This window comes from Bos grunniens, chromosome 5 (assembly GCF_055505025.1).
Source record: "Bos grunniens cultivar Pamir isolate PY7600 chromosome 5, Bosgru_T2T1.0, whole genome shotgun sequence".
In the NCBI taxonomy this organism is placed as follows: Eukaryota; Metazoa; Chordata; class Mammalia; order Artiodactyla; family Bovidae; genus Bos; species Bos grunniens.
Genome location: NC_141169.1, coordinates 40,541,181 through 40,564,165, shown reverse-complemented (window position 1 = coordinate 40,564,165; position 22,985 = coordinate 40,541,181). Strand labels below are relative to the sequence as shown.

The 22,985-nt window shown below is 36.6% G+C and overlaps 1 protein-coding gene across 3 annotated transcripts in view; it reads left to right on the top strand.

The window, feature by feature from the left end:
* The window catches only part of CNTN1 (contactin 1), a 420,540-nt gene that overhangs the window by 344,897 nt on the left and 52,658 nt on the right, over nucleotides 1–22,985 (top strand). For all 3 annotated transcript variants that reach the window (XM_086403896.1, XM_086403897.1, XM_086403898.1), the window contains 3 exons: nucleotides 2,596–2,830; nucleotides 5,447–5,550; nucleotides 13,491–13,677. In XM_086403896.1, coding sequence (XP_086260022.1) covers nucleotides 2,596–2,830; nucleotides 5,447–5,550; nucleotides 13,491–13,677 — 526 coding nt within the window. The remainder of the gene's footprint in view (nucleotides 1–2,595; nucleotides 2,831–5,446; nucleotides 5,551–13,490; nucleotides 13,678–22,985) is intronic.

Sequence of the window (22,985 nt, the reverse complement as noted above, 5' to 3'; positions counted from 1 at the left end):
TGCTATAGTATCTATAGGCCTAGGCCTAAAAGATTAAATAAACATTCAATTCTTTCATTCCAGAGACGAATGTACTCTGTACTCACTGTGGCCTGGTAACCCAATTGCAATTCATAATTTTTGCTCTGGACTTTCAAAATTTCAAAGATTCAGTTAAAAAATCTTTTGTATCAGCATCTGTTTTTAAATTGGCCCTTGCTTTCTGACTTGAAACTTACTTTCATCAGCACGTGTAATTTATCACTATAGGTCAGTCTTAGAAGTCCCCACAAATGACTTGTTATTAAGGTATCCAAAACATTTTATTAAAATTTTATAACCCAAAGGGAGCTCTGTATCAGAGATTATAATGTTTGGAAAATAATGTATCCTAGTTGGATTTTTGAAGTGACAGAGGTATCGGGGATGAGGAAAATTTTGATAACATAAATGTGTCTGAATTAGACATCTGGCATTTATGTAGCTAACATGCTTTATATAGCTCTATGTATCCATTAAATACTTTTAGCATTTAATCTCTGCTGATGGTCAAAGAACACAACTAAGACTCCAAAAAATTCCGAAAACTACAGAAATAACGAACACGTTTTATTCTTTACATGTGTCAAATTAATTTTTACAATAAGTGGATATTTAGCCAAAGTTGACTTCACTCTGTATTGTATAGTCATATTTTATATTTGTCATTACATCTTATATTAAAGTAGGATTCAGGAAAAAATCGCCTCTTCTTCATTTGAATCTCAAATGATTTGGCAGTTTTAGTGACAGTGTGATACACAAAAAGTGAAGATATTAGAAAATTTGAACATTTTACTTCTTTAGGTTTTATTTTCTCAACATGTGTAGATATCTGCCTCACAATAAGAGGAGAAGCTTGTCAAAACATTCAGATTGGAACTCATTTACCATAAATTTGAAATCAAGTCTCTGAGAACAGGACCAGAGAGTCACTACATTCTGAAAGCTTCATAGCTAATTCTGATATGTTAGCCGCGCAGTCATGTCTGACTCTTTGAGATACCATGAACTGTGGCCTGCCACACTCCTCTGTCCATGGAATTCTTCAGGCAAGAATACTGGAATAGGTTACCATTCACTTCTCCAGGGGATCTTCCCAACCCAGGGATTGAACCTGGGTCTCTCTCACATTTCAGGCAGATTCTTTACCATCTGAGCCACCAGGGAAGCCCAATTCTGATATACTAAATTGCAAAAATTAAGTATAGAACTATCAATAAGAAAAAAAAATGTTTAAAGTCTGGTGGAAATGTTAGGCTATTGTGTTAATAATGTAAAATTATATTATGTACCTCCTTGTGATCATGCTTTACAGTTTCTATATTGTGCAACCAAGAGCAACTTCTTCTTCCTTTGAACTTTGTACATTTACATGCATCCCTGTTTAACATAAGGATATTCGAGCTACTATGTTGTACTTAGTTAAAGGTTTCCCCTCAAGACACTTTAACTGTGATATTTCTGTGTAAAAAGCAAATACATAATGACTAAAAAAGATTAAATGATGAATACTCAGTAGAATTTAAGTCAGAATTTAGGGCTGACATGGACATCTTTATTGAGTAATTGACATGTAAGAAGTCACTCAGTCGTGTCCGGTTCTTTGTGACCCCATGGAGCCTAGCCTACCAGGCTCCTCTGTCCATGGGATTTTCCAGGCAATAGTACTGAAGTGGATTGCCATTTCCTTCTCCAGGGGATCTTCCTGACCCAGGGATCGAACCCAGGTCTCCCAAATTGTAGACAGATGCTTTACTGTCTGAGCCACCAGAGAAATCCAATAATAGCTCTAAGAAAATGTAAAACAGAGGTCTTTCTTCAGTATTAGAGTCAGACAGGGTGCCTAGCCAGTCACCTGCAGATGGAGGCAATGCTATCTTTTTCTCCTTTCTCCTTCTTTCTTTTTCTGTGACCAGTTTCTACTGTTCGGTAGCAGTACAGATATTCCAGTGTATAGTTAACTTTCTTATTATAGTCTTTCAACTCTAAAGAAATTCATTAACTTATCCACTGAATAAATACTACTTGAGACTTTGTTTAGGTTTTAGAGATAAAGAGGTAAATGAAACTGTCAATAACCCTGTTCTCATGAAACTTACATTCTACTAGGCAAGAAAGAATAAAGTAGACAATAAGTAAATATATAGTGTAGATCATAATAGTGTTAAAGAAGGAAAAATAACTGGGGATGTTTTATATGGATTATTGCACAAAGAATCTTAAAATGGCAGATCCTGTGGCCAGGGAAAGCACCAAGTAGTTTTTTAGCCTTCAGAATGTGAGGAAAGGGTCTTTTGACTCAGGGAAAGCACCCTTGAAGGAAGAAACTGAAAGTAAAAAGACCCAGAGTGAGAGGTACCCCTCCCCCAGAGTGTTTCAGAAATAGTGAACTTGGTAAATGAAGTCTCACGTGTTGCAGCTCGTTTGTGCCGAATTTTTGTAGGCAGCTCTCACTTAAGAAATAAAAATGTTTTTACAGAAAGCCTGCTTCCATGTGTAGCATTTTTGTTTGCATATGATTTTCTCCGTTACCTGTATTGCTTAAATCTGTTTAACATTTCAATTTCTATTTAGCCTTTGTCAAGAGAATACCATTACGGCAACAATTTTGGTTACATAGTGGCATTTAAGCCATTTGATGGGGAAGAATGGAAAAAAGTGACAGTTACTAATCCAGATACTGGCCGCTATGTCCATAAAGACGAGACCATGCGCCCTTCCACTGCATTTCAAGTCAAAGTCAAAGCTTTCAACAACAAAGGAGACGGACCCTACAGTCTCACAGCTGTCATCCACTCCGCACAAGACGGTAGGTGAAAGAAAGGCCCCACTGACATGATGAGGGATGAAAAATCTGATTCTCTAGTAGGCATTTTGTTTGCAGTCTTTTCAGTATTATTTTGAGCCAAATCAGCATGTCAGTCTCTTTATCTAAATGACAAGAATGTTGCCAAAATCTTTTTCATCCTTTAGATTGTGTTTATGGTAGCTAGTAAATCGCCACTAAAATCGTTGGCTTAGACCCTATTCCTGATCTCTTAATTATAATTTTGCAGTCAGAAAATCTCTAGATTTGAGAACCTCAGTGTGCCTGTTCATTCATAAAATTCACTAGTTTACCAACTCTTTAATAATACTAATAATATTTAATTAATAATATAATTTTTGATAAAATTTCTCCATTTAACTCAAAAATGTGTAATGTAGCATTTATGTAACTTTTTTTTGTCATTACAGTAGCATGTTCATTAGTGTTAGTGTTAGTGTTAGTCACTCAATTGTGTCCAACTCTTTGCGACTCCACAGACTGTAGCCCATCAGACTCATCTGTCCATGGAATTCTCCGGGCAAGAATACTGGAGTGGGTTGTCATTCCCTTCTCCAGGAGATCTTCCCTACCCAGGGATTGAACCAGGGTCTCCAGCGTTGCAGGCAGATTCTTTATCAACAGTAGCATCCTGGAATTTTATTAAAGGGAATTTAGGCATAATTCTATGAAAAAGGGGTCAGAAGGCCAATGTAAGTTTTTTTCTTGAAAATAAAAATATGTATGAAAGGGATAAAATTACCGATACTGGTTCTCTGTTTTTCTAGAAAGTTTAATTGAACCAATCATGTTCCTAAAGAACTTTATATATCTATGATAAATGATACATAATTTTAAATGTAATTACACTAATTTCTCTGATTTCCTATTTAAGTTACTACATTTTTATTATTTATTTTCCTATTTGAAAAGATAATACTTCCTTATTATACCTTCTACTCGTGTGCATTAGGTAAATAATTAATAACTAAAAGAGAAAGTAGAAATTTTCATTGCTTTCTGACCTAACACATTTGTGCTTGGATAAGTTTCATTTTGCACATGTGTGACAAGCAACAATGGAAGGGTTTTAAAACTTAAAGCTATGTGAAATATTCTTATGATTTCTTAGAGAAAAAGCACTATATGTTAGTTTACCCAATTTACGTTATGTTTGGTCCACAAGAAACATTTAGCTATCACTTAAAGTTTATGCTCTATAGTCATAGATTTGTTAGCTTTCATATTTGTTAAAAATGTATATATTCAAATCATTCCATGATCTTTACTTCCAATACAAACATAAACAACTATATTATATACGTATCTATGTACACACACTCTTTTTGAAAGATAAACACATAGAAAAACAAGTAGAAATTTCTAAATTTATAATCAATTCTGGACTTTTTAATCCTCGGTAATGAATTTTACATTTTCAAAACTCGCTCTAATTTGAAGAAATATTATAACTTGACTCAATCTTAATAGTTTGAATGACATATGTACAACTCACAGAGAAAATGAAAATATAAAATATTTTACAAGTCATCTTCTCACCTAGTATCATTCTTAATGTTTTATTTGATGCTAAAGTAATCAGGTAAAGGTCATGCTTGTCATGTCTTTAGTTATGGCCATCTGTATTTAATTACATTTCTTTCCTAAATGTTTCATAAGCCTCATAAAACCTGCATGTGCTGAAACTTGTATAAACGTTCATTTTCTCTTTTACTGCTAAGAAATCAATCATAGTACCACACATTTACCTTGTTTTGGAAAGACAACAGTGTTCACATGCAGGACACTTCAGCATAAAAGAGTATTTTGTCTTGTTAAGAAAAGACAATAAAAATTGATTACTCCTGATCATTCCTGCTTAAGATTTCCTTAGTTTCTTTGTGTAATTTTTGTAAGGGATATAGAGTATTTTTTTTTCACTGAACAGAGGCCTTTTTGATACATATTTGACTTGATGCCCAATTGGAAGATTAGACTTATAAAAGCTTTCCTGAGCCCAAGAAGCAGTGAATGTCACAACTTGTTTCAAATGATCTTAAAAAAAAAAAACGTAGCTTAAACGTAAAAGAAAAAGAGGAAAGTATTGCTGTGTATCTTTAGCTCATACAAATAGCATGAGACAGTTGAAAATTAATTGTTAATGAATAATTTTCTGTAAGAAATACCTAATTTCCTAATTTTAATAGTATATATAGAGTTGATAAGTTGAACATATTAATAATAAATTTTGATTTGCATTCACAAGCTTTCATAAACAAGTTAATTAAAAGAAATATAAAATATTAGTATTGTTCTTGCTCAAGGACATCAGAGAAATTCTTATGGATTTCCGTATTTTGTAAAAGTGTGTGTGTACATATGTAGGCATATGTGTCTCTATATTAACATTCATATATATGAATGTGTGTGTATTACTGATAGCCATGACATAAATAAAAATAGAGAAATAAATAATAAAATTTTTGAACTATTTATTTTGGAAATATTAAAACTATTTTAAATACTAATATAGTTTCATCCATTCATACAGCAAATGGTGCTATTTGAGTTTCTTAATATAAGAATATGTAAGAATGCATTGTTCTCATCAAATTTCAGCTCCCAGTGAAGCCCCAACAGCAGTAGGAGTAAAAGTCTTATCATCTTCTGAGATATCTGTTCATTGGGAGCATGTTGTAGAAAAAATAGTAGAAAGCTATCAGGTGAGTTCAATTTTTATCAAACCGAAATACATCTACTCATAATTATCAGCATATGTTTTCAAATATGTTGCATCTTTCAATGTGCTGCATCCTTCTGGTTTATGTGACAACACTATATTTTCTGTGTTCCATATGTTGGATATTTATTAATTAATTATCATGAGTAAAGTGGAGATTTCCAACCAACTTATCTATGAGAGATGTAGAGTCCTATGTGTAAGTAAACAATTGACCAAAATTAAAACTAAAGTAATAAAACTAAGGCTTAAACATGATCTTTTGAAACAAATGTTCTCATCACATCTGGTGAATCTCAAGTTTTGGGGAAATCATTTTGGTAATTTAAAATGTTTATCATATTTGACTCAGTAGTTCTACTTCCAAAAGACCCTCCTAAAGAAACACTTCTAAATATACTAAATATATATCCCATTATATTATATATGAAGGCAGAAAATTGGCAAACTCAAAATATGTCAAAGGTAACTTCCTTTGAAATAAGTCTTAAAAGAGTAGTAGGAATTAGCCAGCAGGAAAGGGGAGGACTTGTTTTAGTCAAAGGAAATAAGACCTGGAATATTAAAGCTAGTTCAGTTGGGATCTTTATTATGAAATTTAGACTCAATTGTGTAGGAAAACTGAAGTCATCTCATAGCACAAAGACTGAAAATTAAGAACTGACATCATCCTACCTTTACCAATGAGCAAATGGATGTCAAAGTGTTTCAATGACTTGTCTTAGCACCAAGGGAAAATGTCAGAGACTGCCTAAAATTCAGATGTCCTGATTCCAAGTGCTATGATTTATGCCAAATCACAGACTCCCTTTATTTTATTCAGTGAGTGGACAGTAACTGACCTTCTGAAGCTGTGGCTGGTGAGCTGCCCACCCAGTCAACTTGCCCTCAGTTCTTGTGCTTTATCATACATCAGTGGAATATTCATTTCATGAGGGTAGCATTTTGTCTCTTTTGCTCTGTGTCAAGAATAGTGGGCATATCATAGGCATAAATGAAATATTCACTGAGTACTGATAGAAATACTAAAGTATGGTCAAATAAAATGCTGCAATCTAACTTTCTCAAGACCATGTAACCACAGGAGCAGCCTAAGGTTTTAAGTTGCAAACACACAACCTAACAGGAAGATTTTTCTTGGTATCATGTGTTATAATTGGGGTAGTTAGATGTCAAAATGTTTTCAGATTATTCTTGCAAACATTTAGCTGAAGTTATCATCAAGACTGTGGAGTTATAGAAGTGGACTGTGAAGATCCAATATTCATAACATATTAAACTTCCATTTCAGAGAAGGCAATGGCACCCCACTCCAGTACTCTTGCCTGGAAAATTCCATGGATGGAGGAGCCTGGTGGGCTGCAGTCCGTGGGGTCGCTAAGAGTCAGACACGACTGAGCGACTTCACTTTCACTTTTCACTTGCATGCATTGGAGAAGGAAATGGCAACCCACTCCAGTGTTCTTGCCTGGAGAATCCCAGGGACGGGGGAGCCTGGTGGGCTGCCGTCTATGGGGTCGCACAGAGTCGGATATGACTGAAGCGACTTAGCAGCAGCAAACTTCCATTTACAGCTGGTAGAAAAGAAATGGGAAACAGAGAAATTCACTAAATGTTACAAGCCCCTATAATAAACTAGTCCAAGGTATCTTGAGAGAACACATCAATATTTAGAGTTTTCAAGCCATATTTTAGACATAGATTTTCTTCTTTTTTTAACATTATTGCTTTCTAAGCAATAAAAGAAAAAAGATTAATATAAACCTCATGCATTGTCAAAATGCTGAAGATATATTTTACTTTGTTAAAAACATGCCACCAAAATATATCTTGTCTTTATCAAATAATTATATACTAACTATTTTATAACTTCTGAAATGCAGATGACAAAGAACATACAAGATAAGAAATGATGCCCTGGTACCAGTGAATTTAGACAATAATCAGAATATATGCTCTTGATGGGGAAATTAGCTAAATTAAGTTTTGCCAAATTAAATAGTCAGCAAAAAATAATCTTCAAATAATATTTAACAGCTATGATTTCCTCAAATGATAAAAAAACTGTATGCTAGCAAGTTTAGTTTCGTAGATTTCTGGTGTTTAGCAACTCCACACTAGAAAATTATGAACTTTGTTGGTGAGCATACATGCATTTAATTTCTCAGCTGTGTCACTTAAGAATTCTGTGGAAAATTTATTCAAATTGTCTGAGCCCTAATTTCCTCACCTACAAAGCTGAGAGTAATCACTGCCTCATATCCTTCCATCATGTGGAAGAAATTAAATAACCTGCACTTAATGTCATTCCCTATTTCAAGTCATTGGACATTTGAAGAAGATAATGATGATGTTAATAATAATAACTGATAATATTTGTTAATCCTTATTATATTAAAAATTTAATTAAGCTCATCGTATTGAATCCACACAATCTCAGGGAATAAATACTATTATTTTTTTCCATTTTAAAGATGAAGAATTTGGAGGTTTGAAAACATTTATCTGAGTAATAATTGGTATATCCTGACTTGAACCTAGGTCTTGCCTCTCCAGAGAATAGTTAAAAGTGTTGGAAGTAAATCACAAAATTATTATTGCCATTTGTTCCTTTTCAAAAAGCCTTTATGTTTTTCACACAGAGCCTTGAATATCAAAGAGTCAAGCATGACAGTTTAAAAGAGACAATCCATAACATTTATTCTCCTCTAAGAAAATGTTCTTTATGGGGGAAAAGCTTGGCTCGCTATAATATGGTTATTGTTTCTGTTTTAAAATATGAAGGAAAAAGTCAATGATTTAACAAGACAGATGATCATGAAAGCTAATACTCCACTGCACTTCCCATGAAAATATACAATGGGTCTAAATTATAAAGAAACAGAAAAAGAGCAAGTTAATAAGATAAATGAAAAGCTGTGTGATTGACCCCCATCTCAAGGTTAATTTCCTGAGATTTAAGTGAGAATTGTAGGCAGTTGGATTTAAAAATAAACCTTTGTGGTTTTAAGTTTGTCTTATAGAAAGTTCAAGTTTTATTTTCCTCCCCCCCTCCATCCGCCCCACCTTGGCTAGTTAAAGAGCTCACCACTTCTAACCTTGTTCTTAATTTCCCGCAGTGTAGGTGAACTGGAAGAATTCAAGAAGTGTTTCTTATCAAAGGCATATTAGAACTTTGGGCTCCGGCCCAGGAATCCACAAAAGACTTAGTTTACTTACCCAGCAGGTAAAGAATTCCCTTAATGAAAACAAGTACAATGTGCTATCAGTAATAACAGAAAGCCTCTTAGCAGCTGAATCAGAGATTAATGAAGATGATTGATTATTCTTAAAAGATTATCAATCCTGAGCAGTTTACTCAGATGTCTTAAAAAGTCAAATTATTGTGGAGAGCAGAAGCTCATGTTAGGAAGCATGGTATTTTCTTATTTGGAGAAGGCATGTATCTTGATCTGATCTCCTAAAAGGAAAGTCAGACACAGGTGTAGAAAAAGTTAGTGATTTTGCTGTTGTTATTGTTGCTTATTTATTTGTTTTAAATATGATCCCAGGGAGTACATAAGAAGAAAAAGCAGAATGAACAGGAGAGGGAGAAGCTTGGTTAGAAAAATGCTTTATCAGGTCGGCAACCACTGTGGGCAACCGATACTCCATCCCTTGGGATCTTTGAGGAACATCATAAATGTGGTTCAGAACTGACCCACATGGGATGAAAGGGGAAGCTTTCAACCACTGTAATTGCCCACAGGTTAAGAATGGCCCCAGGACACCACCTCCCCTCCCTGCATGAACTGCAGGGCAAAGTTCACACTGCAGTATCAAGCATTATCCAAGACAGGAAGTGAGAGTTTAGTGGAAATAGTAGAGGAAAAATGCAGGTAGTACTTATGGGAAGCTGGTTGAAGCCTGCATAGAACTGTTTAGTTCCTGAACCAATGGCTAGAATAAAAATGAACTTCGAATAGCTTCCAAGAGGTGTAAGAATACAGATTTTTAAAGATTTATATTACTGCTCTTCTTAAACCCATAGAATGTACTAATGCATGACTTAGTCTGCGATCTGGATGATATCAAGCTATTATATAACATCTTTTAAAGGTTGAACTTTTTGTTGCAGAACTTCAGTTTTTATTTAAGTAACCATACTTAGATTATTTTCTGGAAAACTGTATTAAATCCATAACAAAAGAACATTCAGTTGTCATGTCCAACTCTTTGTAATCCCATCCATAAATTCTCCAGGCCAGAATACTGGAGTGGGTAGCTTTTCCCTTCTTCAGGGGATTTTCCCAACCCAGGGATTGAACCCAGGTCTCCCACATTGCAGGTGACTTCTTTACCAGCTGAACCACAAGGGAATCCCAGGAATATTGGAGTGGGTAGTCTACCCCTTTTCCAGAAGATCTTCCTAACCCAGGAATTGAACCGGGGACTCCTGCATTGCAGGCGGATTCTTTACCAACTGATCTATCAGGAAAACCCATTAGATCTATAACAAAAGAATATTCAGTTATCAGAAGTTTTTTTTTTTTTTTTTTCAGAAAATTTAGAATTTGAAGGAGAGAATTTGGAAATCTGCAACAAAAGTTTACTACTGAAGTAGAAAATAACAATGGAGCAAGTCTAATTTTCAAAAGTGCTAAATGTTTTTAAGCACTACCATAATTGTAACATCTAGGTCTTTATTTATTTATTAAATTTTTTTACATTTCCCTTGGAAGGAATATAACTACTATCTTTATTCAAGAGTGGTGTTGTTGTAGCTCATAAATGTATGGAAAGTATAATTATTCTTTATTAAAAGTATGAGTCCTTTTTCTGAGGCTTTTCTTTTCAGCTTTCCAATATTGTTATAAAGAGTAAATTTTCTTGGGGTAAAATTATACACAGATTATTCCATCAAAGATATTAGTAATCTATGTAGACTTAAACATTTTGATTTCTATTTTAAAGATTTATGAAGGCAAAAACATGTTTGCTTGGTTCACTACTATATTCCCAGCACCTAGCACAGTAGCTGGTACAATGTAAATACACAATAAATATTTATTCAATGAGTGAATGAGTGCCATACATCAACTGCAGTCCTCTGTACATCGTGTTCAAAATAGTTAATATTCATCTTCAAGCAATTTATAATCTAGTAATAGTAGAGACCAGTAATGATGTAATTCCATAATTGTTTAATAAACACTAAGATAGATTAACACTAGACATGGAGTGTTGTACAGATTTTAGGAATATGTAAATAAAGAGTTAAATTTATATAATATCACAGCATGCAATAGAAATAAATACAGCATATGTTGCTCTAGCATGTGAAAAGGAATTTATGGTCAACTATCCTTAAAGCAAAAACTGCTTCATTTATTTATTTATTTTTACACTAGTTCATTCAGGCTGTCTTTCGGTCTCCCTAGTGATTAGTCAAAAGCATGCATTTGTTCTGCTCCGTTACTATGGGTTCACTTCATTCCAAGCAGTTTTCTCTCAGGTTAAAGTTGGTTCTTTACCTCAATGGGCAACTCAGGGCGAGGATCAAAATGCAGTCACCCAAATTGTCTATTTGGAAATTATCTCTAAGTGCATGGCCGATGGCTGGTTCAGATAAAAAAATACAATGCCATATTTTATATAGACTGTTTAATTTAGAATTGTTTGAAAATATTGCAACTTATATGTAAATGCATGATTTGAGTTAAGGAGAGAGCTTATTCAACCAAAATAATTTTGTATCAGATGCTTTCATTAGTAGATGCTTAAAATACTGTAAAAGTGTCATTCAAATCTCATAAAATAAGGAAATCAGGGATTATTTTGCACACTCAATAACTCTCTGGGTTCCCTAGTTACCATGGCATAACTAAAGCAATGCTTAAGTTTATTGGGAATTCCAGTGGAGACCGTGTAACATAGATCTGTGTCAAAATCAGATGAATATAGTAATTTGACACTTAGGATATAGATGCAAAGAGTAAATTAAAGACACTTTTGCTCTTTCCTTCTCTATTGCCAAAATGCCTCATGGAATTTTGGGTAAAATGTCAAAAAATTTGTCACTCTTAAGTCCTCATTTTAGTGCTTACTATCTTAGGAATATCTAGTTAAAAATCTTCTCTTTTCCTTTATGGTTTATCACAGAATATGGAAAAGAATATTTTAAAAAATGTATATATATATATATATATATGCAACTGAGTCACTTTGATGTACAGCAGAGGAGGTTGGCACAACAATATAAATATACAATGCCTTAAAAAAAAAAGTTTCTCCTCTTTAAACTGTATAGAAAAGTTGTGATATTGGAATGAAGATTGTGAAAGGTGGTCTCAGTCAACAGGCATCCATATAAAAGTACCTGAAGCTCAGGGGCTTCAGTTTTGATTGCTGTATAACAAGGTGGTGTTCTTCAGTCACTAAGTGTCTGTGTCCGACTAAGAGTCCTGTCCGACTCTTTGTGACCCCATGGACTGCAGCATTAAGCAAGGTAAATGCTACCATTCCAGACTTGTTGAGAAAATAATACATGTGAATGATCCTACTTTAGTACCTGGCATTTCATTGGAATATAAATGCACATTTTATTTCTCTTCAGCCAAGGAGTGGAAGAGGCCTTACATGTCACACAGTTCAAATGCCCACTAAAATGTAGGCTGTCTTCCTCCTTCTCAGATGAATGTAGGCGCTGCCTGAATGCTCCCAGCATGAGGAAACTCATGCCTTCACAAGGATACTCCTACCGTCATAAATCTTTTCTCTGCCATCTGACTTTGGAACCACTTGGTATAATTCTACTTCTTCAGTTCTGAGCCATCCTTGGTCAGAGAGCAGAAAAGCCAAAGAGATTCTATCAAAACTCTTTGGAAAAAACATATTGGCCTCAGAAAAAATGAGCACTAGTCAACAAGATAAAAATATATCAAAGGAAACCAATCAGAAATTAGTAACTAGCCTTTTTTTAAAAAATGTGCTCATTCTACATATAAACCCCATTTTGTTACTGAAGAAATTTGAGCTGTCCAGTTCCATTTTATAATGGCTTCATATGTGTTTATGTAAAAAAATTTCAGAATTATATCAATATTAAATATTATCCTATAGTATTTTGGTGAATTGTGAAATTCAAGTCTCATTGTTTTATAGACAGGACATTTAAAATATAAAATAGAGTTAAACTTATAAGCAAGCTTTTATTTTTATTTATAACTTAGATATAATTATGGATTTTTTAACCAAAAATTTATATGAGGAATGAAAATTATAATTCATGGCTTTAACTTAAAATTTAAGAGCCTATGAAGGCTGTCATTGATATGCTAGATGGTAAAAGTAATCATTTCTAATCACCACATGAATGAAATTTTTTAAAACATTTTAAAGATAAATAATTTCTGCAACCAGTTATTAGGTATAATATTTCTTTGATAGCTGGTCTCTATATAGGTTCAAAGAAGATTCTTTTACATACTTCTGAAATAAGCTAGCAAAAAATAATTATGCTAGCCTGTTTTAGACCATGTGGTTGTTTTTATCAGGGACCCTTAACAAATTTGCAATCATATAAACAGAAATAAAGCAGAAAACCAATGATATAAATTATTGTGTCAAATGCTTCTAAACAGAGACCACTTTTATGTTTTGAGAGCAAACCTTATGCAAAGTTTTTTGGCTTTTTCTCTTTTTTCATCTGTGTATGGCTATTTCAGGCCTTGAAGTGAGGCTTTAATTTGCTTTTGACATCTTTAATCAGATCTGCATTGTATGCTTTGCCATAGTCTAAGACTAATAGAAATGGAACAGCAAGTAACATTTGAGAATCTGATGCCCAGCCATCATCAATGGTGTCATAACAAGTTGAAAAGAATTTTTACGACTGAAGTGTCTGAATCATGAAAAAACCTTACTTAACTTGCATGTTTGCAGATTCGGTACTGGGCTTCCCATGACAAAGAAGCAGCTGCACACAGAGTTCAAGTTGCTAGCCAAGAATACTCGGCCAGGCTGGAGAACCTTCTGCCTGACACCCAGTATTTTGTGGAAGTCAGGGCGTGCAATAGTGCAGGGTGTGGACCTCCCAGTGACATGATTGAGACCTTCACCAAGAAAGCACGTGAGTCTCAATATGTGTGTTATATACTTGCCAAAATTCCCAATTGATTGAATGATACAGGTACAGGTGAGAGAAATTTACTACTAGCAATCAGCACATTTGGGTTTCAACTTTAGCCTTTAAAATCATATAAGTTTTAAAATACAACAAAAACAACAAAACCATTGTTAGTTATTGTAGATGAAAAAAGTGGCAATTACTTTCACATAATTAATATCCATTTCAGAAATAAAATTGCAGAACCTCCTTTTCTAAAGACTATCCACAAAATCTTGCATCATTAGATAATTAGTTTATTATTTTAAACTTGGTTTTATAAGAATGCATCAACAGGGTGAGAAAATGAAAATTATGTAATTATTCTATGCTTTGATTTATGTCATCATTGTACAATGCAAATGCAAGTTAAATGTTGAAGTGTTATCTTCACTCTCTTATTACTGTATGTTCTCACTGTTAATATAATAAGACCTCCTGCCCTGCTCACATTTTGTGCTCATCCTCATCTCCCTGGCTTCACTATGATAGTTCCTTCTTGATTAAGTTGAACAAATAGAAGAAGAGAATTTATATTCAGAATCCTGGGAAGTTTCACAAGGATTTGAAGACATTATTACCATTAGAGTTTGGAAATTTATTTGGGTGAAAAGATAGTCCTAATGGTATAACAGAGCATGGAGGTAGGATCCAGACTTTGGTATCAAAGAGGGGTTTCAAATTTGTCCCTGTCACTTACTCAATTGTGTATTGGTAGACATCAGATCAGATCAGATCAGATCAGTTGTTCAGTCGTGTGCGACTCTTTGCGACCCCGTGAATCGCAGCACGCCAGGCCTCCATGTCCATCACCAATTGCCGGAGTTCACTGAGACTCACTTCCATTGAGTCAGTGATGCTATCCAGCCATCTCATCCTCTGTCGTCCCCTTCTCCTCTTGCCCCCAATCCCTCCCAGCATCAGAGTCTTTTCCAATGAGTCAACTCTTCGCATGAGGTGGCCAAAGTACTGGAGTTTCAGCTTTAGCATCATTCCTTCCAAAGAAATCCCAGGGCTGATCTCCTTCAGAATGGACTGGTTGGATCTCCTTGCAGTCCAAGGGACTCTCAAGAGTCTTCTCCAACACCACACTTCAAAAGCATCAATTCTTCGGGGCTCAGCTTTCTTCACAGTCCAGCTCTCACATCCATACATGACCACAGGAAAAACCATAGCCTTGACTAGTTGAATCTTTGTTGGCAAAGTAATGTCTCTGCTTTTGAACATGCTATCTAGGTTGGTCATAACTTTCCTTCCAAGGAGTAAGCATCTTTTAATTTCATGGCTGCAACCACCATCTGCAGTGATTTTGGAGAACAGAAAAATAAAGTCTGACACTGTTTCCACTGCTTCTCCATCTATTTCCCATGAAGTGATGGGACCGGATGCCATGATCTTCGTTTTCTGAATGTTGAGCTTTAAGCCAACTTTTTCACTCTCCACTTTCACTTTCATCAAGAGGCTTTTGAGTTCCTCTTCACTTTCTGCCATAAGGGTGGTGTCATCTGCATATCTGAGGTGATTGATATTTCTCCCAGCAATCTTGATTCCAGCTTGTGTTTCTTCCAGTCCAGCGTTTCTCATGATGTACTCTGCATAGAAGTTAAATAAACAGGGTGACAATATACAGCCTTGACGAACTCCTTTTCCTATTTGGACCAGTCTGTTGTTCCATGTCCAGTTCTAACTGTTGCTTCCTGACCTGCATACAGATTTCTCAAGAGGCAGATCAGGTGGTCTGGTATTCCCATCTCTTTCAGAATTGTCCACATTTTATTGTGATCCACACAGTCAAAGGCTTTGGCATAGTCAATAAAGCAGAAATAGATGCTTTTCTGGAACTCTTTTTCTTTTTCCATGATCCAGCGGATGCTGGCAATTTGATCTCTGGTTCCTCTGCCTTTTCTAAAACCAGCTTGAACATCAGGAAGTTCACGGTTCACATATTGCTGAAGCCTGGCTTAGAGAATTTTGAGCATTACTTTACTAGCGTGTGAGATGAGTGCAATTGTGCGGTAGTTTGAGCATTCTTTAGCATTGCCTTTCTTTGGGATTGGAATGAAAACTGACCTTTTCCAGTCCTGTGGCCACTGCTGAGTTTCCCAAATTTGCTGGCATATTGACTGCAGCACTTTCACAGCATCATCTTTCAGGATTTGAAAGAGCTCAACTGGAATTCCATCACCTCTACTAGCTTTGTTCGTAATGATGCTTTCTAAGGCCCACTTGACTTCACATTCCAGGATGTTTGGCTCTAGGTCAATGATCACACCATCGTGATTATCTGGGTCATGAAGATCTTTTTTGTACAGTTATTCTGTGTATTCTTGCCATCTCTTCTTAATATCTTCTGCTTCTGTTAGGTCCATACCATTTCTGTCCGTTATCGAGCCCATCTTTGCATGAAATGTTCCTTTGGTATATCTGGTTTTCTTGAAGAGATCCCTAGTCTTTCCCATTCTGCTGTTTTCCTCTATTTCTTTGCATTGATCGCTGAAGAAGGCATTCTTATCTCTTCTTGCTATTCTTTGGAACTCTGCATTCAGATGCTTATATCTTTCCTTTTCTCCTTTGCTTTTCACTTCTCTTCTTTTCACAGCTATTTGTAAGGCCTCCCCAGACAGCCATTTTGCTTTTTTGCATTTCTTTTCCATGGAGATGGTCTTGATCCCTGTCTCCTGTACAATGTCACGAACCTCAGTCCATAGTTCATCAGGCAGTCTATATATCAGATCTAGGCCCTTAAATCTATCTCTCAGTTCCACTGTATAATCATAAGGGATTTGATCTAGGTCATACCTGAATGGTCTAGTGGTTTTCCCTACTTTCTTCAATTTAAGTCTGAATTTGGCAATAAGGAGTTCATGGTCTGAGCCACAGTCAGCTCCTGGTCTTGTTTTTGCTGACTGTATAGAGCTTCTCCATCTTTGGCTGCAAAGAATATAATCAATCTGATTTTGGTGTTGACCATCTCGTGATGTCCATGTGTAGAGTCTTCTCTTGTGTTGTTGGAAAAGGGTGTTTGTTATGACCAGTGCATTTTCTTGGCAAAACTCTATTAGTCTTTGCTCTGCTTCATTCCGTATTCCAAGGCCAAACTTGCCTGTTACTCCAGGTGTTTCTTGACTTGTACTTCTGCATTCCAGTCCCCTATAATGAAAAGGACATCTTTTTTGGATGTTAGTTCTAAAAGGTCTTGTAGGTCTTCATAGAACTGTTCAACTTCAGCTTCTTCAGCCTTACTGGTTGGGGCATAGACTTGGATTACTGTGATATTGAATGGTTTGCCTTGGAAATGAACAGAGATCATTCTGTCGTTTTTGAGATTGCATCCAAGTACTGTATTTCGGACTCTTTTGTTGACCATGATGGCCACTCCATTTCTTCTGAGGGATTCCTGCCCACAGTAGTAGATATAATGGTCATCTGAGTTAAATTCACCCATTCCAGTCCATTTCAGTTCCCTGATTCCTAGAATGTCCACATTCACTCTTGCCATCTCTTGTTTGACCACTTCCAATTTGTCTTCATTCATGGACCTGACATTCCAGGTTCCTATGCAATATTGCTCTTTACAGCATCAGACCTTGCTTCTATCACCAGTCACATCCACAGCTGGGTGTTGTTTTTGCTTTGGCTGCATCCCTTCATTCTTTCTGGAGTTATTTCTCCACTGATCTCCAGTAGCATATTGGGCACCTACTGCCCTGGGGAGTGTCTCTTTCAGTATCCTATCATTTTGCCTTTTCATACTGTTCATAGGATTCCCAAGGCAAGAATACTGAAGTGGTACCTCAGTATTTAAGCATCAGCTTTGTAACTTATAAAATGAGCATTTATTCCTTTGTTATTTTTTCTTTTCTTTTTCTTTTTCTTTTTTTTATAAAATTTGCCATTCTCCCAAATCTTCCCACCCTCTGCCTCTCCCATAGAGTCCATAAGACTGTTCTATACATCAGTGTCTCTTTTGCTGTCTCGTACACAGGGTTATTGTTACCATCTTTCTAAATTCCATATATATGCGTTAGTATACTGTATTGGTGTTTTTCCTTCTGGCTTACTTCACTCTGTATAATAGGCTCCAGTTTCATCTACCTCATTAGAACTGATTCAAATGTTTTCTTTTTAATGGCTGAGTAATATTCCATTGTGTATATGTACCACAGCTTTCTTATCCATTCATCTGCTGATGGGCATCTAGGTTGCTTCCATGTCCTGGCTATTATAAACAGTGCTGCGATGAACATTGGGGTACACGTGTCTCTTTCCCTTCTGGTTTCCCCAGTGTGTATGCCCAGCAGTGGGATTGCTGGATCATAAGGCAGTTCTATTTCCAGTTTTTTAAGGAATCTCCACACTGTTCTCCATACTGTACTAGTTTGCATTCCCACTAACAGTGTAAGAGGGTTCCCTTTTCTCCACACCCTCTCCAGCATTTATTGCTTGTAGACTTTTGGATCGCAGCCATTCTGACTGGCGTGAAATGGTACCTCATAGTATTTTTTCAATTTATTAATTTACCAAAAGTATGCTATGTGCCCTCGACAGCTCTAGGTATTGAGGATAGAGAAAAGATCAAGCCAGACCCAGATCCTCTTCTCATAGGATTTAACAAACTAATGGAAAGAGAGGGAGAGAGATAAGGAAGGAGAGAAAAATATGACAAATAAATATGATAACATCAAATGACAGAGCAATAAATTAAATAAATAGATAATGGAGGAAGAGACCAAGATGACAGAGTAGAGGACTTGAGCTCACTTCCCTCAATGAACACATCAAAAACACACCTACATGTAGAGCAATTCTCCCTGAAAAAAACTGGGGGCTATTGGAATCAAGGCTCTTAAGTAAGATCCTTGTAGAGTCAAGTTGAAAGGGAGAAGTAATCAGGTTGGGACCATAGCCCTAGTAGGGGACATAGAAGTGGAAGGGGGATATCCCAGGCTCAGAGGTCCTCCCTGGAGAGTGGTTTGAGCCACATCTAAGGTTCCCCAACCACAGAGTCCAGCACCAGGAAGATGAGGCCCAGTAGCAGATTTCAATACTGGTGGGACTTACAAGATGGCTGTAGAAAAATAAGATCTCATTCATGAAGAGCAAAATCTGCTGGAGTGATTTCCTGGGACAGCCCAGCATATGTCCCAGCCTGTTCCAGATGCCTTCTTCAGACCAACTCCCCAGTAAAACAAAGGCTACATTGCCAAGGAGATTGTGCAACTGTGGGGGATAGAACTGGCAAAGAACAAGCACTGGATCTGAATGGAGCAAAGAAAACCATTGCTTGTGCTCACAGAGGCTGTGAATTGGGAGCTGTCTCAAGCTCTGACTGTCTTGCCAGGACTGTCTTATCACATGCTCTGGCCTGCTCTGGGCACCCACTCTAGTACCCTTGCTCTAGCAGTGCTTAGCCCTGGGGCAAAGATGCTGTTGCTGGGGGGAGAGGGAGAGCACATTTAAAGGGAATGAAACCAGCTTAAACTTGACCCTCAAGGCTTCTGCTCCAGCACCCTGGGACCCAGAACTACCCTCAATAGAATGGTGATGGCCATTGAACATAGGAAAAGTTCCAGCTCCCACCTGCCTTTGGGTAGATCTCCTCCATTTCTAGCCCGATATCCCACCAGCATGCCCTAGGAAAATATGTGATCTGTGCTAATTATAGATCCAGCTCTCCCAGCAAAGCCACTGGGCATATGCTGACTGATAGAGCCACTACAACCTAGGAACACACCTTCAAGAACTGATAGAATTACAGTTAAGCTATTTCAAATACTGAAAGATGACACTGTGAAAGTGCTGCACTCAATATGCCAGCAAATTTGGAAAACTCAGCAGTGGCCACAGGACTGGAAAAGGTCAGGTTTCATCCCAATCCCAAAGAAAGGCAATGCCAAAGACTGTTTAAACTACCTCACACTTGTGCTCATTTCAAGTTCTAACAAAGTAATGCTTAAGATCCTTCAAGCTAGGCTTCAATAATACATGAACTGAGAACTTCCAGACGTACAAGTTGGATTTAGAAAAGGCAGAGGAACCAAAGATCAAATTGCCAACATCCATTGGATCATAGAAAAAGCAAGGGAATTCCAGGAAAAATATCTACTTCTTCCTTGACTACACTAAAGCCTTTGACTCTGTAGATCACAATAAACTTTACAATTCTGAAAGAGATGGGAATATCAAACCACCTTTCCTGCCACCTGAGAAACCTGTATGCAGGTCAAAAAGCAACAGTTAGAACCAGACATGGAACAATGGACTGGATCAAAATTGGGACAGGGGTAGGTCAAGGCTGTTTATTGTCACCCTGCTTATTTAACTTCTATGCAGAGTGCATCATTAGAAGTGCTGGGCTGGATGAAACACAAACTATAATCAAGATTGCTAGAAGAAATATCAATAACCTTAGATATGCAGATGATACCACCCTTATGGCAGAAAGCAAAGAGGAACTAAAGAGCCTCTTGATGAAAGTAAAAGAGGAGAGTGAAAAAAAACTGATTTAAAATTCAACATTCAAAAAACTAATATAATGGTATTCAGTCTAATCATTTCACAACAAATAGATGGGGAAACAATGGAAACAGTGACAGACTTTATTTTCTTGGGCTCTAAAATCATTGTGGACAGTGACTGCAGCCATGAAAATAAAAGACACTTGCTTCTTGGAAGAAAAGCTATGACCAACCTAGACAGCATATTAAAAAGCAGAGACATTACTCTGCTGAAAAATGTCCATCTAGTCAAAGCTGTGGTTTTCCCAGTAGTCAAGTATGATGTGAGAGTTGGACCATAAAGAAGGTTGAGTGCTAAAAAATTGATGCTTTTGAACTGTGGTGCTGGAGAACACTCTTGAGAGTTCTTTGGACTGCAAAGAGATTAAACCAGTCAATACTAAAAGAAATCAAGCCTGAATATTCATTGGAAGGACTGATGCTGAAGCTGAAGCTCCAATCCTTTGACCACCTGATGCAAAGAGCTGACTCATTTGAAAAGACCCTGATGCTACAAAAGATTGGAGGCTGGAGGAGAAGGGGACAACAGAGGATGAGATGGTTGGATGGTATCACCAACTCAACAGACATGAGTTTGAGCAAAGTCCTGGAGATAGTGAAGGACAGGGAAGCCTGGCATGCTGCACTCATGGGGTCACAGATAATCAGATATGACTGAGGAACTGAACAACAAGAAGTGTTTCACCTAATTTCAGAGTCTGAGAAACTTAAACCTGAATACAGAGAAATTACTTTAAAACAAAAGAACAAGGGAAAATCTCCTTAAAAAATGACTAATGAAACAGAGGTAAATAATTTACCAGATAGAGTTTGTCACTAGTAATAAGAATACTAACTGAACTTGGGAAAAGAATAAATGAAGACAGTGAAAATCTTAACAAGAATTAGAAAATACAGAAAGGAATAAGTCACAACTGAAGAATGCAATGACTGAAAGGAAAACTAGATGGAATTAACAGCAAACTATGTGATATGCAGATGACACCACCCTTATGGCAGAAAGTGAAGAGGAACTAAAAAGCCTCTTGATTAAAGTGAAAGAGGAGAGTGAAAAAGTTGGCTTAAAGCTCAACATTCAGAAAACGAAGATCATGGCATCCGGTCCCATCACTTCATGGGAAATAGATGGAGAAACAGTGGAAACAGTGTCAGACTTTGTTTTTTTGGGCTCCAAAATCACTGCAGATGGTGACTGCAGCCATGAAATTAAAAGATGCTTACTCCTTGGAAGGAAAGTTATGACCAACCTAGATAGCGTATTAAAAAGCAGTGTATTGCTTTGTCAACAAAGGTCCATCTAGTCAAGGCTATGGTTTTTCCTGCGGTCATGTATGGATGTGAGAGTTGGACTGTGAAGAAAGCTGAGCACCGAAGAATTGATGCTTTTGAAGTGTGGTGTTGGAGAAGACTCTTGAGAGTCCCTTGGACTGCAAGGAGATCCAACTGGCCCATTCTGAAGGAGATCAGCCCTGGGATTTCTTTGGAAGGAATGATGCTAAAGCTGAAACTCCAGTACTTTGGCCACCTCATGAGAAGAGTTGACTCATTGGAAAAGACTCTGATGCTGGGAGGGATTGGGGGCAGGAGGAGAAGGGGACGACAGAGGATGAGATGGCTGGATTGCATCACTGACTCGATGGAAGTGAGTCTCAGTGAACTCCGGCAATTGGTGATGGACATGGAGGCCTGGGGTGCTGTGATTCATGGGGTCGCTAAGAGTCGGACACGACTGAGTGACTGAACTAAACTGATGTGATATGAAAGATCTGGAAGACAGAATAATGGAAATAACCCAATCAGAACAGCAAAAGAAAAACAGATTTTAAGGGACTAGTTTAAGGGACCTCTGTGACAACATCAAGCATAGCAACATTTTTATTATAGAGAGTTCCAGAATAAGAAGAGAGAACAGGGCCAAAATATATTTGATGAAATTATGGCTGAAAATTTCCAAACCTGAAGAAGGAAAGAGATATCCAGATACAGGGAATACAGAGGATTCCAAACATGATGAACCCAAAGAAACCTAAGACATATTATAAAGAAAATAGCAGAAGTTAAAGAGAGAATTCCAAAGTCAGTAAGAGAAAAATAAAAAAAATCACATACAAGGGAACCTCCATAAGACTATTACCCGACATTTCTGCAGAAACTTTGCAGGCCAGATGGGAGTGACCTAATATATTTAAAGTGCTAACAGGGAAAAACCTACAAACTAGGATACTCTATTCACTATGGTTATCAATCAGAATTGAGTTTATCAATACTAAACCAATCTTACAAAAATTTTTAAAGAATCTTTTCCAAGTGGAAAAGAGAAGGCTGCAACAAGTAGTAAGAATTGATAGAAAAGAAAAAATCCTACTAGTAAACTCAAATATATAGTAAAGGTCTGTGGATCGAGCACTTGAATAAGCAACTATGAATATTTAAAAAAAAAGAAATTATAAAATTAACTATAACCACAAAAGACTATTAAGGGTTAAACATGCAGAAGTGAAATATGACATCAAAACACAAAACTTGCAAAGGAGGTTTAAAGAGTAGATATCTTAGAATGTGTTTGAACTTAAATGACTATAAGTTTAAGACAGGTAGATATGTTTATAGGTCAACATATATGAACTCCATGGGAAGTACAAATCAAAACCCACAATTGTACACACAGGAAAACTAGAGAGAAAGGAACACAAGCATGCAAATACAGAAAATCATCAAACCACAAGGGAAGAAACTAAAAGAACAGAGAACTAC